The sequence below is a fragment of the Rhinopithecus bieti genome, unplaced genomic scaffold (assembly GCF_001698545.2).
Source record: "Rhinopithecus bieti isolate Rb0 unplaced genomic scaffold, ASM169854v2 scaffold_10589, whole genome shotgun sequence".
NCBI lineage: Eukaryota > Metazoa > Chordata > Mammalia > Primates > Cercopithecidae > Rhinopithecus > Rhinopithecus bieti.
In genome coordinates this window covers 3,360,025-3,375,024 of record NW_016807065.1, presented here as the reverse complement: position 1 = coordinate 3,375,024, position 15,000 = coordinate 3,360,025, and the positions used below count along the sequence as shown (strand labels likewise).

Below are 15,000 nucleotides of genomic sequence, written 5' to 3'. Positions count from 1 at the left end.
ACTGCACTCCAACCTGGACAACATAGTGAGACTCTGTCCCTAAAAATATATATAAAAAAATTTCTTTTGATTTTTGCCAACCATCTAAAAATGTAAAAACCATCCTTGACTTGAAGGTTATGATAAACTGCTGGAAGAGAACCCCTGCCTTATACGACACTGGGACAGTCTCTCCTCCGATATTCTGGGACTTTATCCCCAAAGAGTACCACAGTGCCTGGCACATAATAGACACTCACTAAACGCAAGTGGAATGAATGAAGGAAGGAAGGAAGGAAGGAATGAAATGCCCTGCCCTCTGCTGTCACGCTGGGGTCTTTACACTAAGTCGGGGTCTCTCTCTGTGTTCTTAGGGCCCTCCTCAGGACCTGTCTGTTCATCTCTGGTGAGTAGAAACATTTCTTATTTTGTTTCAATGAGAGGTTTCTGGGTTGGGGTTCCAGGCTGGGTATGGGAGGAACCTCTGATCCAATTAGTTATGTATGCATTCTGTGTTCCCTGAGCACTGACTTCTGAATCTAGCTCTGGGCTGGGGGCTACTGGGAATGGGAAGGACAAAGGAGGGCCCCTGATCTTGGGAGATGATAGTCTTGTTGGAAAGAAAATAGTTACGATGATGATGACGATAATGGTGATGATGATGATGATGGTGGTGATGGTAACGATGATGATGATGACGATGATGATGATGTGACGATGGTGATAATGATGATATGGTGATGGTAACATCATGATGATGACGATGATGATGGTGGTGATGGTAGTGATGATGATGATGATGGTGATGGTGATGATGATGATGACGACAATGATGATGATGATAATGATGATGGTGGTGATGGTAACAATGATGATGATGACAATGATGACAGTGATGATGATGACGATGGTGATGATGGTGATAATGATGGCGGTGGTGATGGTAACGATGATGACAATGACAATGATGATGATGATGATGGTGGTGGTGATGGTCATGACAGTCCCAGTTGTTTTGTAGGATTTTTTGTCTTGCTTGTTTGTTTGTTTTGCACCTACAGCATGTCAAGCATATAGGGGTGGAGGTTTACAGTGTGGCTTTTGGGGCCTGTGACCTGGATTCAAATTCTGACCCCAACCTTACCTAGCTGTGTGACCTTGGGCTGGTAACTTAACCTCTCTCTGTTTCAGCATTCCTCTCTGGAAAACAGCTTAATCACAGTATCTACTTCATAGTGTTGTTAGGAGGTGTAAATGAGTCTATCAAGTGCTTAGTCCTGATCCTGACACATAATGAGGACTTTATACAGCATTAGTTGTTGTTATTACTACATTTAATCTGTTCTAAGATGCATGTTTTTTTTTTCCTTCACATTGGAATATCTCTGTCATTGAAATGGCTCTTGCGATCCACAGTATCCATCTTTGGCTGAATTTTATAGGCAGGAAATGTTCTTTCTTGATGGCACATAAAAGAATGGTGCGTTGAACAATTGCTGGCACCTCAGCTCTTTAATGAGCTTCTTTAATTTTCACAAAAGCCCTTTGGAAAATAGATTTCATTCTTTCTCCCTGTCCCCTACTTTTTTCTTTTCTTCTTCTTTTTTTTTTTTTTTTTCAAAGGAGGCTGAGGGGAAGTGACTTACTTAACGTCACATGGTGAGGAGGTGATGGAGATGGGATTTGAACCCAAAGCCTCAGTGCCTCAGTTTACCATCTCTTGCTAGTAATAAAACACAGCATGATTATGCTCCCATCTTCTTGTCGCCCAGGCTGGAGTGCAGTGGTGTGATCTCGGCTCACTGCAACCTCCACCTCCCAGGTTCAAGCGATTCTCCTGCCTCAGCCTCCCGAGTAGCTGGGATTACAGGCACCTGCCACCACACCCAGCTAATGTTTTATATTTTTAGTAAAGACAGGGTTTCACCATGTTGGCCAGGCTGGTCTTGAACTCATGACCTCATGTGATCCACTCGCCTTGGCCTCCCAAAGTTCTGGGATTACAGGTGTGAGCCGCCACGACTGCCTGACGCTCCCACCTTCTAAGTGCCTACCACATAGTAGCAGGTGCACTATTGCCATTTATAAAAAACGTGCATCTATGGCATCTCCCTCTTTTCAGAAGAGGAAATTGAGGCCCAGAGAGGCAAAACCAGTTGTCGAGGTCTTAGAATGCTCAAGGGGCAGGGTCAGGATTTGAACCATGGTCTCTTGTGTTAGCGCTCCTTCTGCCCTTCCACGCCAAGATGTGGTCAGTGGGGTGGGGACCAGGGTGAGACCAGGGGGGCTCTCTTGTGGGTGCAAGGTTTAAGGGGATGCTGAAAATCTCAGTGATTAAGTTCCATCATGTTTTAATGCAACATTAAAAAATCAAAAACAAGGCAAAAAAAATTTGAGATGAACAAATATCAAAATTGTAACTAAAGACAGGGCCCAATAGAGCCGGGACTAAGAGGAGGTGGGTGAGGTGAGTCAGGCAGTCAGATTCTGTCTTTATTCAAAAATTTGACGTTTGTTCATCATGGTTTCTTTGCATTCATTAAAAAAAAAATGTTAAACACCAACTTGAACCAGATTTGCAATCATTTTGTAAAATTGAGGTGAAATTCGGCTGGACGTGGTGGCTCATGCCTGTAATCCCAGCCCTTTCGGAGGCCAAGGCAGGTGGATCACTTGAGATCAGGAGTTCAAGACCAGCCTGGGCAACATGGTGAAACCCTGTCTCTGCTAAAAATACAAAAATTAGCTGGGCATGGTGACGCACGCCTGTAGTCCCAGCTACTCGGGAGGCTGAGGCAGGGGAATCGCTTGAACCTGGGAGGTGGAGCTTCCAGTGAGCCGAGATCGCGCCATTGCACTCCAGCCTGGGCGACAGAGTGAGACTCTGTCTCAAAAAATAATAATAATAAATTAAATTTTAAAAAATGAGGTGAAATTCATACAATATAAAATTAACCTTGTAATGGTTACTGGCATTTCTATTTCTATTCATATTTACATTTATATTACATATTAACATTTACATGATGTTAGATATTATATGCAATTACATATGATTTATAATTAATACTTACTCTTTACATTGTGTATTTATGCTTATAACCTATTATATATTATGCCACATATCATAATATATATTTATATTATGCTATGTATTATCACAAATTAATGCTTTTTATTTATATTGCACATTTGTTTATATTATATTATACAGTATACAATATATTATAATATAGATTTATATATTACCTATTTACATTTATATACAATTACACATAATATATAACTAACATTTATTCTTTATATTGTATATTTACATTTATATCTTATATCACATATTATACCATATATCATAACGTATTTATATTACAGATTTACCTTTATATTATGCTATATATTCTAGATAATTAACATTTATTATTTATATTGCACATTTATGTTTACACTATACTGTAGCTTTATATATTACATATTTACATTTGCATTATGTTAGGTGACATAAAATTATATATTATGCATAATTAATATGTATTATTTATATAATGTTACATTTACGTCATATTGTACATTATATATTTAATATACATTTACATTAACATGACATATTTACACTTATATAAACTTATATACTATGTATAATTATATATTACACATAATTAATATTCCTTATTGTATGTTACATTTCTATCATGTTGCACATTATACACTATAATATACATTACATTAACATGAGATATTTATGCTTATATGAAATTATGTATTATGGGCTGGGCGTGGTGGCTCACGCCTGTAATCCCAGCACTTTGGGAAGCTGAGGCGGGTGGATCACTTGAGGTCAAGAGTTCAAGACCAACTTGGCCTACATGGTGAAACCCCGCCTCTACTAAAAGTACAAAAAATTAGCTGGGTGTGGTGGTGTGCACCTGTAATCCCAGCTACTTGGGAGGCTGAGGCTGGAGAATCGCTTGAACCCAGGAGGCAGAGATTGCAGTGAGCCAAGACCGTGCCACTGCACTCCAGCCTGGTTGACAGAGCAAGGCTCTGTCTAAAAAAAAAAATTATATATTATGTATTACATATAATTAACATGTATTATTTATGTTGTCCATTTACATTTATAGTATATTATATGTTATACCATATATTTTACATTTACATAGACTATATATGGTGTAGTCTATGTAATATAAATATTACATGTATATTTATATTATATTCATATTATATATTATAGAGTTATAGATAACTATAATTATTATATATAGCTATCTACAATATAAATAGTTATATATTATTATATAATGATTATATGTTATATATTATATATAACTATTATTTATATTGAATATTTATGTTCACATTATAAATATATTCACGTTACATTTACATTCAGTGGCTTTTTTTTGTTTTTTGTTTTGGAGACAGTTTCTCTCTGTTGCCTGGGCTGGAGTGCAGTGGTGTGATCTCAGCTCACTGCAACCTCCGCCTTCCGAGTTCAAGCGATTCTCCTGCCTCAGCCTCCTGAATAGCTGGGATTACAGGTGCCCGCCATCAAGCCCAGCTAATTTTTGTTTAGTAGAGACAGGGTTTCATCATGTTGCCCAGGCTGGTCTCGAACTCCTGACCTTGTGATTCGCCCACCTCGGCCTCCCAAAGTGCTGGGATTACAGGCGTGAGCCACCGCGCCCGGCCAGTGGCATTTAGTATATTTGCAATGCTGCGCCGCCATCACCGCCATTTGGCTCCAAAACATTCTCATCACCCCCAAGAGAAACCCCATCCCGGGCAGTTGCTCCTGCCTCCCGCAGCCCCCGGGAACCAAGAGTCTCCTTCCTGTCTCTGCGGACTGGCCTGTCCTGGACATTTCCTACAAGTGGAATCCCACATGGTGTGGCCGTTCGTTCCTGCCTTCCCTCACTGAGTGCGAGGTTTTGAAGGCTCATCTCTATTGTAGGCCATGTCAGTGCTGCTTCCCTTTTGATGGCTGATTTTTTATTCATTGTGATTTCTAAGAATATTGTATTAGAATACTGAGTGTTTTACTTACCGTCATTTACCTTGATGACTGGGTTTTTTGGCTCTCACTTATATTTTGCACCTGAGGCTCGTGACTCATTCTCCAGGCGTGAGCCATCGTGCCTGGCCCTACTTCTGTCCGGGTGACCATGGAGATGGGCACACAGTGAGCCTTCAGGAAATGCCCGGCGAAGCCATCGCCAAATTCCAGAGACCCAGCCAGACCCAAAGGGCTGAGCCATCCCCCCGAGTCCGTGTGTCAGACCTTGGTGGTGACCTACAGAAGTGGAAGCCCGCTCCCCATGCTTGGGCTCCGGCCCCTGCCTCCACGGGGCCTACCTTGGTGCTGAACGGCTATTAGATCCAGGCTGTCACCAACTTAAAAAAATCAAAGAGATTCAGGGGGAAAGGCAGCCTCCATATGGCAATAGGGGGACCCAGGCACGGGGGCCGTGCCACCTCTGTCTTTGGTGTCTCTTTGCAGGTACGCAGGCCCCATGGAACGGGCAGGGGCAGAAAGCATCCTCGCCAACCGCTCGGACGGGACTTTCTTGGTGCGGCAGAGGGTGAAGGATGCAGCAGAATTTGCCATCAGCATTAAGTAACTCCTCTCTCCCTGACCCATACCCTTTTGGGGCCTGGGCCCTGTGGGCCTGGGAAAAAGGATATCCAGGTTTTACTTTATAGAAGTGTACAGTAATAACGTCCACCTTTTACTGAACCCCTGCTGGCTCCCGAGTGCCTTTCGCCTTTCTTATTTCATTTCATTGACAACCACAAGAAAGAGATATGATTCCTATAGAGGCTCAAAAAGACTTTTAAAAATTAATTAATTAATTAGAGTCAGTCTCCCTCTGTCACCCTGACCTTTATTTTTTCTCTTTTTTTTTTCTTTTTCTTTTCTTTTCTTTTTTTTTTTTTTTTTTTTGAGACAGAGTCCCTCTGTCTCCCAGGCTGGAGTGCAGTGGCGTGATCTCAGCTTACTGCAACCTCTGCCTCCCGGGTTCAAGCGATTCTCCTGCCTCAGACTCCCGAGTAGCTGGGATTACAGGCGCCCGCCACCATGCCCAGCTAATTTTTGTAGTTTTAGTAGAGATGGGGTTTCTCCATGTTGGTCAGCCTGGTCTCAAACTCCTGACCTCAAGTGATCCACCTGCCTTGGCCTCCCAATGTGCTGGGATTACAGGCATGAGCCATCGTGCCTGGCCTGAAGGCTTTTATTTTTAACCAATTTTCATATATATATATATCTTTTTCTTTTTTTTTTTTAATTTCCAGGAATTTCTAATTTTTAAAAATTTTATTTATTTATTTATTTATTTATTTATTTATTTATGNTTTCCAGGAATTTCTAATTTTTAAAAATTTTATTTATTTATTTATTTATTTATTTATTTATTTATGACAGAGTCTCTCTCTATTGCCCAGGCTAGAGTGCAGTGGTGAGATCTCAGCTCACTGCAACCTCTACCTCCCAGGTTCAAGCGATTCTTCTGCCTCAGCCTCTTGAGTAGCTGGGATTACAGGTGCATGTCACCATGCCCGGCTAATTTTTTTGTATTTTTAGTAGAGACAGTGGGGTGGTGGGGGCGGGGCAGTTTCACCATGTTGGCCAGGTTGGTCTCAAACTCCTGACCTCAGGTGATCCACCGGCTTCGGATTCCCAACGTGCTGGGATTACAGGCGTGAGCCACCGTGCCTGGCCAATATTGTTCCCATCTTTATGTCCATGTGTACCCAATGTTTAATCCCTGCTTATAAGTGAGAACATGGGCTATTGGGTTTTCTGTTTCTGTGTTAATTGGCTTAGGATAATAACACCCAGTGCATCCACACTGCTGCAGTACACATGATCTTATTCTTTTTTGTGGCTGTATAGTATTCCATAGTGTATATGTACCACATTTTCTTATCCAGTCCACTGTTGATGGGCACCTGGGTTGACTCCAGGTCTTTGCTATAGTGAGTGGTGCTGTGACGAACGTACGAGGGCGTGTGTCTTTTTGGCAACACAATTACTTTCTCCTTTGGGTAGATACCCAGTCCTGGGGTTGCTGAATCAAATGGTGGTTCTGTTTTTAGTTCTTTGAGAAACCTCCAAACTGCTTTCCACAGTGGCTGAACCAATTTACATTCCAACCCACAGTGCAGAAGAATTCCCTTCTCTCACATGTTGCTGAGTTTGTAATTTCGTTTTTATTTTTGGCTCCTGTGAATTTCCCTTACTTTTTTTTTAGAGCTCAGCATTTTTTTTTTTTTCTCAACATTCCTAGGGTTTTTGTAATAGGAAGAGGTTTTTTTTTGTTGTTGTTGTTTGTTTATTTGTTTGTTTTTCATCTAGTTTGCCAGATGAGCAGGAGTGGAGGTCTCCTCCAAGGCCCCTTTTAGTCTATGTCCACCATATTGACAGAAATGGGTCTCTCTTCCCTCTTCCTTTATATCCTGTGGTCGTCTATATTGGTGGACGGGGAGGTCTCTTCCTATCTATTCTAGAACACTGCTTTCTTTACAAGGTCCTACTGACTTCTCAACAAACCTGTGAGTCAGGGAAGATGATTCCTCTTCTACGAGAGGAAGACATGAAGGCTTAGAGTAGCAAAGGGCCCAGGGAATGGGTTCTGTTGGGACAGCTTCAGGGTTTGGGTTCCAGTCCCTGGACTCAGGGTCCGGTGACCATCTGGTTCCAGATATAACGTCGAGGTCAAGCACATTAAAATCATGACAGCAGAGGGACTGTACCGGATCACAGAGAAAAAGGCTTTCCGGGGGCTTACGGTAAGGGTCAATGTCCGCTCAACCCCAGTTTTCCAGAACCTAGGAGGACCCTCCCTGCACCTGCGCCTTGGGACCCCCTTTTCCTACATTCAGGGTGACCCCCCTCCAGTGGCACTACAGTGCAAGTGACCTTAAACTTATATTCTTAATGATGAACAATGGGAGTAATAATGACTAACAGCAGTTGAGTATTGACAGAGCATTTAAGTGTAAGATATATTAATTTTTAAATTTTATTTATACATATATACGTATATTATGTATATATGTATGTGCGTATATATGTATATATCATATATGTATGTGTGTATTTACATTTTACTTACATATATACTACATATGTATGTATATGTATGTATACATATGTAGTATATATGTGTATATGTGTGTCTCTTTGTTTATATAGATAGAGAGAGAGAGACAGAGTCTTGCTCTGTTGCCCAGGCTGGAGTGCAGTGGTGCAATCATAGTACACTGCAGCCTCAAATTCCTGGGCTAAATAATCCTCTCGCCTCAGCCTCCTGAGTAGCTGGGACTATAGGCATGCACCATCATGCCTGGCTAATTAAAAAATTTTTTTTTTTTGTAGAGATGGGGACTTGCTTTGTTGCTCAGGCTGGCCTTGAACTCCTGGGCTCAAATAATCCTTCTGTCTTGGCCTCCCAAAGTGTTGGGATTACAGGTGTGAGTTACTGCATTCAGCCCTCAAATATGTTATAGATAGGAACCTAATTAATCCCCTCAACCTTCTTTCTGAGTTCCCATTTCACAGATGGGTAAAACTGAGGTTTACTCCTCATCTAGCTTCACTGAATGGCAGACTCATAGCTTGTCTTTGCCTAATCTGCTGCATAATTGTTTCGGCAATAATTCAAATGCCTTTTGAATGTTCTTCTGTTTGGTGCCTTGTAATTTTCAGCCATATTTTAGACATTTTAGGCCTAGTGGTCTAAGGCATATGGTTTTTACCCATGGTCTGTGAGCCCTTGAGAAGCTGAGTCCTCTGAAAGAAAGTCCAGAATTGTGCATGCATCTATATTTTTTGTCTTAGATTTCACTCAATTCTCAAATGGATCCTTGACTCCCCCAAAGTTTAATTTATTCAACAAATCTCTTTTTTTCTCCATACTTTTATTCTGAAACACATTCCCCAATTTTAACTTCTGAAAATTTCAGACAAGTTGTTGGAATAGGGTAATGAGTATCTATGAATCTTTCATATAGGTTTACTTTAAAAAAAAATACAAGAGACAGGGTCTTGCTCTGTGGCCCAGGCTAGAGTGCAGTGTTGTGATCATAGCTCACTGTAGCTTCAAACCCCTGGGCTCAGGCAATCCTCCTTCCTCAGCCTCCTGAGGAGCTGGGAATACAGGCATGCACTGTCATGCCTGGCTAATTTTTTAATATTTTGTAGAGATGGGATCTTGCTATGTTGCCCAGGCTGGTCTTGAACTCTTGGCTTCAAGTGATCCTCCCACGTTGGCTTCCCAAGGTGCTGAGATTACAGGCATGAGCCACTGCATCTGGTCCAATGATGATTGTTAATTGTAAATTAAGGCACGTGGCACCCATAGAAGGTTTTGAATTTGGCGAGCTAATTATCTGGCAAGTTTATCACGAAGTGAATTAATCCACTATTAGAAGAACTTGTTTTAGGCAATGTGGTACCTTCCCCATAAATGGTCCTGGCTGCTCAGGAAGGTGATGAACTCCTCATCATGGGGGACATTCAAGGGGTCACTTGCCAAACAGGCCAGAGGCAGGGCCTGCTTCATATGAGGAGTTGCATATGGCTCTTCCTAGCTCTGCCCCCATATGGGCTGGCCTGCTGGGATAGCATCTGCCATGTTGTCCGCCTTCTAGGAGCTGGTGGAGTTTTACCAGCAGAACTCCCTAAAGGATTGCTTCAAGTCTCTGGACACCACCTTGCAGTTCCCCTTCAAGGAGCCTGAGAAGAGGACCATCAGCAAGCCAGCAGGTAGGAGGTCTCAGAGTGGGGGCTTACAGCCCCCGCCCCTTCCCATTGTGGAGGGAAAGTTTGGGGATGACACTGACACCCCTGCCAATGGGTTTGCAGAGGTCGTATCTGTGCAGTAGCAGGAACCTCTTTCCACTCCTGTCTATCCCTTCATATATATATACACACATACATATATATACACACACACATACATATATATACACACACACATACATACACACACACACACATACATATACATATATATATATACACACACACACATATATATATATATATATATTTTTTGAGACAGAGTCTCACGTCTCACTCTGTCGCCTAGGCTGGAGTGCAGTGGTGCAATCTTAGCTCACTGCAACCTTTGCCTCCCAACTCCCGGGTTCAAGGGATTCTCATGCCTCAGCCTCAAAATAAAAAAACAAAATAAAATTCAAAACAGTTTTATTTTCCGGCAGGACGCGGTGGCTCACGCCTGTAACTCCAGCACTTCGGGAGGCCAAGGCGGGTGGATCACTTGAGGTCAGGAGTTCAAGACCAGCCTGGCCAACATGGTGAAGCCCCATCTCTACTAAAAACATAAAAATCAGCCAGGCATGGTGGCACAGGCCTGTAATCCCAGCTATTCAGGAGGCTGAGGCAGGAGAATCGCTTGAACCCGGGAGGCATAGGTTGCAGTGAGCTGAGATCGTGCCATCGCACTCCAGTCTGGGCAACAGAGCGAGACTCTATCTCAAAAAAAAAAAAAAAAAAAAAAAAAAAAAAGGCTTATTTTCTAAATTTGAATGGGAAGATGATGCTGGGAGTACAGTTGTATCCCCTTACAGCAGAGGGCATCTAATACTCTGCAACTAAGAGCGCTGATAACTCCTTTATCCTGGAGTTGCCATCTCAAGAGCTTGTGCCCCCCGACAGTGAGTGCGTATCTGCCCCAGACCCTTTTCTCAGTTCTGTTCTCTCTCCACAGTGGGAAGCACAAAGTATTTTGGCACAGCCAAAGCCCGCTATGACTTCTGCGCCCGGGACCGATCAGAGCTGTCGCTCAAGGAGGGTGACATCATCAAGATCCTTAACAAGAAGGGACAGCAAGGCTGGTGGCGAGGGGAGATCTATGGCCGGGTGAGGCAGGCAGGGCTGGGTGACAGGCGGAAGGCATGGGGGTTGACCTGGTGGTGGAGGGGACTGGAATTGGGGACTGGAGAATATGAGGAGTGGCTCCCGTGGAGGTCTCTCCTGGTTGGAGGGAAGGAAGGGACACAGGGATGTCATTTATGCATTGATGCAACCTACCTGCATGTATTGAGCACCTGCTGTGTACAGACATGGTGCTGGGTGCCAAGGAGACAGAAACAAGCACGGTACAAGGACTGCCCTCATGAAACTTATAATCGAATGTGGAGGACAGACTTACAACCAAGCAGTCATGACGCTGAGTGGTCAAGATTAACAAGGGTGCTGGTCACAGTGGCTTATGCCTGTAATCCTAGTGCTTTGGGAGGCTGAGGTGGGAGGATCTCTTGAGGCCACAAATTCAAGACCAGTCTGGCTAAAATAGTGAGATCCCACCTCTCCATAAATAAAAATAAAAACATTAGTTGGGTGTGGTAGTGTGTGCTTGTAGTCCCAGGTACTCGGGAGGCTGAGGTAGGAGGATTGCTTGAGTCCAGGAGTTGGAGGCTGCAGTGAGCTATGATTGTGGCACTGCACTCTAGCCTGGGCAACAGAACAAGATCCTGTCTTTAAAAAGAAATAGAAGAGGCCAGGCTCAGTGGGTCACGCCTGTAATCCCAGCACTTTGGGAGGCCAAGGTGGGTGGATCATGAGGTCAGGAGATTAAGACCATCCTGGTTAACATGGTGAAACCCTGTCTCTACTAAAAATACAAAAAACATTAACTGGGCATGGTAACGAGTGCCTGTAATCCCAGCTACTTGGGAGGCTGAGGCAGGAGAAAGGCATGAACCTAGGAGGCGGAGCTTGCAGTGAACGAAGATCACGCCACTGCACTCCAGTGGGTGACAGAGCGAGATTGTATCTCAAAAAAAAAAAAAAGAAAAGAAAAGACAGAAAGAAAGAATAAAAGAGACTGTGGTGGAAAATCGCAGGTCCACGTGGGAGCACTGAGGGAGCCCCTGATCCACCCTAGGAGCAGATCGGAATGACTTCTGAAAGGCCAAACTGATTAATAAGGGATAAATAAAGTCATCCAAGTGAAAACGTTGTAGATGTGTTAGGGCAAAGTGTTCCAGACAAAAGGACCAGCGTGTGCAAAGGCCCTGGGGTGAGAGGGTGGTTGGCATGTTTGGAAAACGTCGAGGCAGGAGGCAGGGATCCGTGTCTGTCTTGCTCACTGCAACATCACACCAGTGCTTGGGACAGTGAGTGCCTGGCACATAGTAGGTGCCTAATCAGTACTGAATATACAAAGAGGTAGAGCTGGGACTAAACCACTGTGCTCACTTGCCTGCTTGAATTCCGACTCTAAGGAGTGGAATAGACCTCAGGGCTCTTCAAGCCCACTTGTTTCTGCCAAGTTCTTATTTTTGTTCCATGAAGGCAGAGCACTTTCTTTATTTCATCCACTGATGACTTCTCAGTCTCTAGAATTCCGCCTTGATTATGATGATTTCTTAGAAATATTTGTGTGATGATGACAAGGACAGTGGTTAAAGCTTACATTCTACTGGGGAAAACATACAAGAAAAAATGATCTGGATAATTGCATAGATAAGGAGTTTTGTTAAAACATTGGAGGGTCAGTTTAATGAGCAGTGGAGGACAATTAGGGTTTGAGAGAGGCTTTTGGAGCATTGAGGAAGGATTGGGATGTAAAGGATTCATTCATCCGTCCATCCATCTATCCATCCATCCATCCATCCATCCATCCACAAATCATCCATTCATCTGTGCATCCATCCATCTCAACCTATGCATCTATCCATTCATCCACCCACCCTTCCATTCACCTATCTGTCTCTATTCATCCATCCACCTATCCACTCATTAAAACATTAATCTATCCATTAATCCACCATCCATCCAACATCTGTTCATCCATTTCTGTCTGTGCATCCATCCATCTATCTATGCATGCAGCCATCTGTTAATCTGTCTCTATATTTATCCATCCATCTACCTACCCACCAGGCCATTAATTCATCCATCCATCCATCCAACCACCATCCACCAAAGCATGTATCCATCCACCCATTCATCTATCCATCCATCCATCCATCCATCCATCCATCCATCCATTACCTATCTATTATCTATCTATCTATCTATCTATCTATTTTCTTTCTTTCTTTCTTTCTTTCTTTCTTTCTTTCTTTCTTTCTTTCTTTCTTTCTTTCTTTCTTTCTTTCTTTCTACCTATCCACCTACCCATCAATCCAATAATCCATCCATTCATCTATCCATCCAGCCAACAAATATTCATCAAGTAGCTACTGTGTGCCAGGAACTGTTCTAGGCTCTTGGGATTCAGTGACAATTAATACAGACAAAAATCCCTGCTGGCCAGGCGTGGTGGCTCATGCTTGTAATCCGAGCACTTTGGGAGTTCAAGGTGGGTTGATCACTTGAGGAGAGGAGTTTGAGACTCGCCTGGCCAACATGGTGAAACCCTGTCTTAACTAAAGATACAAAAAAATTAGCTGGACATGGTGACATACACCTGTAATCCCAGCTACTCGTTAAGCTGAGGCAGGAGAATTCCTTGAACCCAGGAGGCGGAGGTTGTGGTGAGCCGAGATCGTGCCACTGCACTCCAGCCTGGGCAACAGAGTGAGATTCTGTCTCAAAAAAAAAAAAAAAAAAAAAAAATTCTCCCTTGTAAAGCTCACATTGTAGTTGCAGGGAGGGGAACAGACATAAAGCTTGTAAATAATCAAATGATACATAATGAATCCGATGGTGATAGGTGCTATAGAGAAAGATAAAGCACAAAACGGGGTCCAGGCGTGGTGGCTCATGCCTGTAATCCTAGCATTTTGGGAGGCTGAGACGGGCAGATCACCGGAGGTCCGAAGTTTGAAACCAGCCTGGCCAACATGGTGAAACCCCGTCTCTACTAAAAATACAAAACAATTAGCCGGGTGTAGTGGCAGGCGCCTGTAATCCCAGCTAATCGGGAGGCTGAGGCAGGAGAATCACTGGAACCCAGGAGGTGGAGGTTGCAGTGAGCTGAGATTGCGCCATTGCACTCCAGCCTGGGGGACAGAGCAAGACTCTGTCTCAAAAAAAAAAAAAAAAAAAAAGAAAAGAAAAGAAAAAGGAAAGGGGCTAAGGAGTGAGTCCTGGGGCGGGTGGAGCTTGCAATTTTGAATAGGGTGGGTAGGAAGGCCTTGCTGATAAAGTGACATTTAGGGAGAGACTTTTAGGAGGTAATGGGTGTGTGTGTGTGTATGTGTGCGTGTATGTGTGTGTATGTGTGTGTCTGTGTGTGTATGTCTGTGTATGTCTGTGTATGTGTGTGTGTGTGTGTGTCTGTGTGTGTGTGGTCAGCCTTGGGTATGTTGGGTGATGTGTTTTCTGGGGTAGAAGGAATAGCAGGTGCAAAGGCCCTGAGGTGGGAGGGAGCCTGCCTGGTGTGTGGAAGGGCAGTAGGAGGATGTGCGAAGGCTGCTCTGATGAACTCCTCATCTGTTTCCAGGTTGGCTGGTTCCCTGCCAACTACGTGGAGGAAGATTATTCTGAATACTGCTGAGCCCTGGTGCATTGGCAGAGAGACGAGAAACTCCAGGCTCTGAGCCCGGCGTGGTCAGGCAGTGGGGCCAGGGGCTGTGACAGCTCCCGGCGGGTGGAGACTTTGGGATGGACTGGAGGAGGCCAGCGTCCATCTGGCGGTGCTCCCGCGAAGTGCCCTGTCACGGTTAATTTATAACACCCCGATTTCCTCTTGGGTCCCCTCAAGCAGATGGGCTCAAGGGGGTTACATTTAATAAAAGGATGAAGATGGATGGAAGGCCTGGTGTCGTTCAGAAGGACCTGCCAGGAGAGAGATGGGGAAAGAGTGTGCCACACCGACAAAGCCCCTCACCAATCACAGACAAAGCCCCTCACCAATCACAGACAACGCTCCTTATCAATCACAGAAAAAGCCCCTCACCAATTACAAAGTCCCTCACCAATCACAAAGCCCCTCACCAATCACAAAGCCCCTCACCAATCACAGACAAAGCCCCTCACCAATCCACAGACAAAGCCCCTCACCAATCACAGACAAAGCCCCTCACCAATCACAGACAAAG

The 15,000-nt window shown here is 43.8% G+C and overlaps 1 protein-coding gene across 2 annotated transcripts in view; it reads left to right on the top strand.

Annotated features, from left to right (window-relative positions):
* Nucleotides 1-14,710, top strand: part of VAV1 (vav guanine nucleotide exchange factor 1) — an 84,013-nt gene extending 69,303 nt beyond the window's left edge. The window contains exons 22-27 of one of the 2 annotated variants that reach the window (XM_017880010.1): nt 354-385; nt 5,480-5,596; nt 7,683-7,770; nt 9,634-9,748; nt 10,716-10,867; nt 14,403-14,710. In XM_017880010.1, the coding sequence (XP_017735499.1) occupies nt 354-385; nt 5,480-5,596; nt 7,683-7,770; nt 9,634-9,748; nt 10,716-10,867; nt 14,403-14,456 (558 nt within the window). In that variant the 3' untranslated portion in view covers nt 14,457-14,710. The remainder of the gene's footprint in view (nt 1-353; nt 386-5,479; nt 5,597-7,682; nt 7,771-9,633; nt 9,749-10,715; nt 10,868-14,402) is intronic. The other variant, XM_017880008.1, reaches the window with a different exon arrangement.
* Nucleotides 14,711-15,000: the final 290 nt, after the last annotated feature.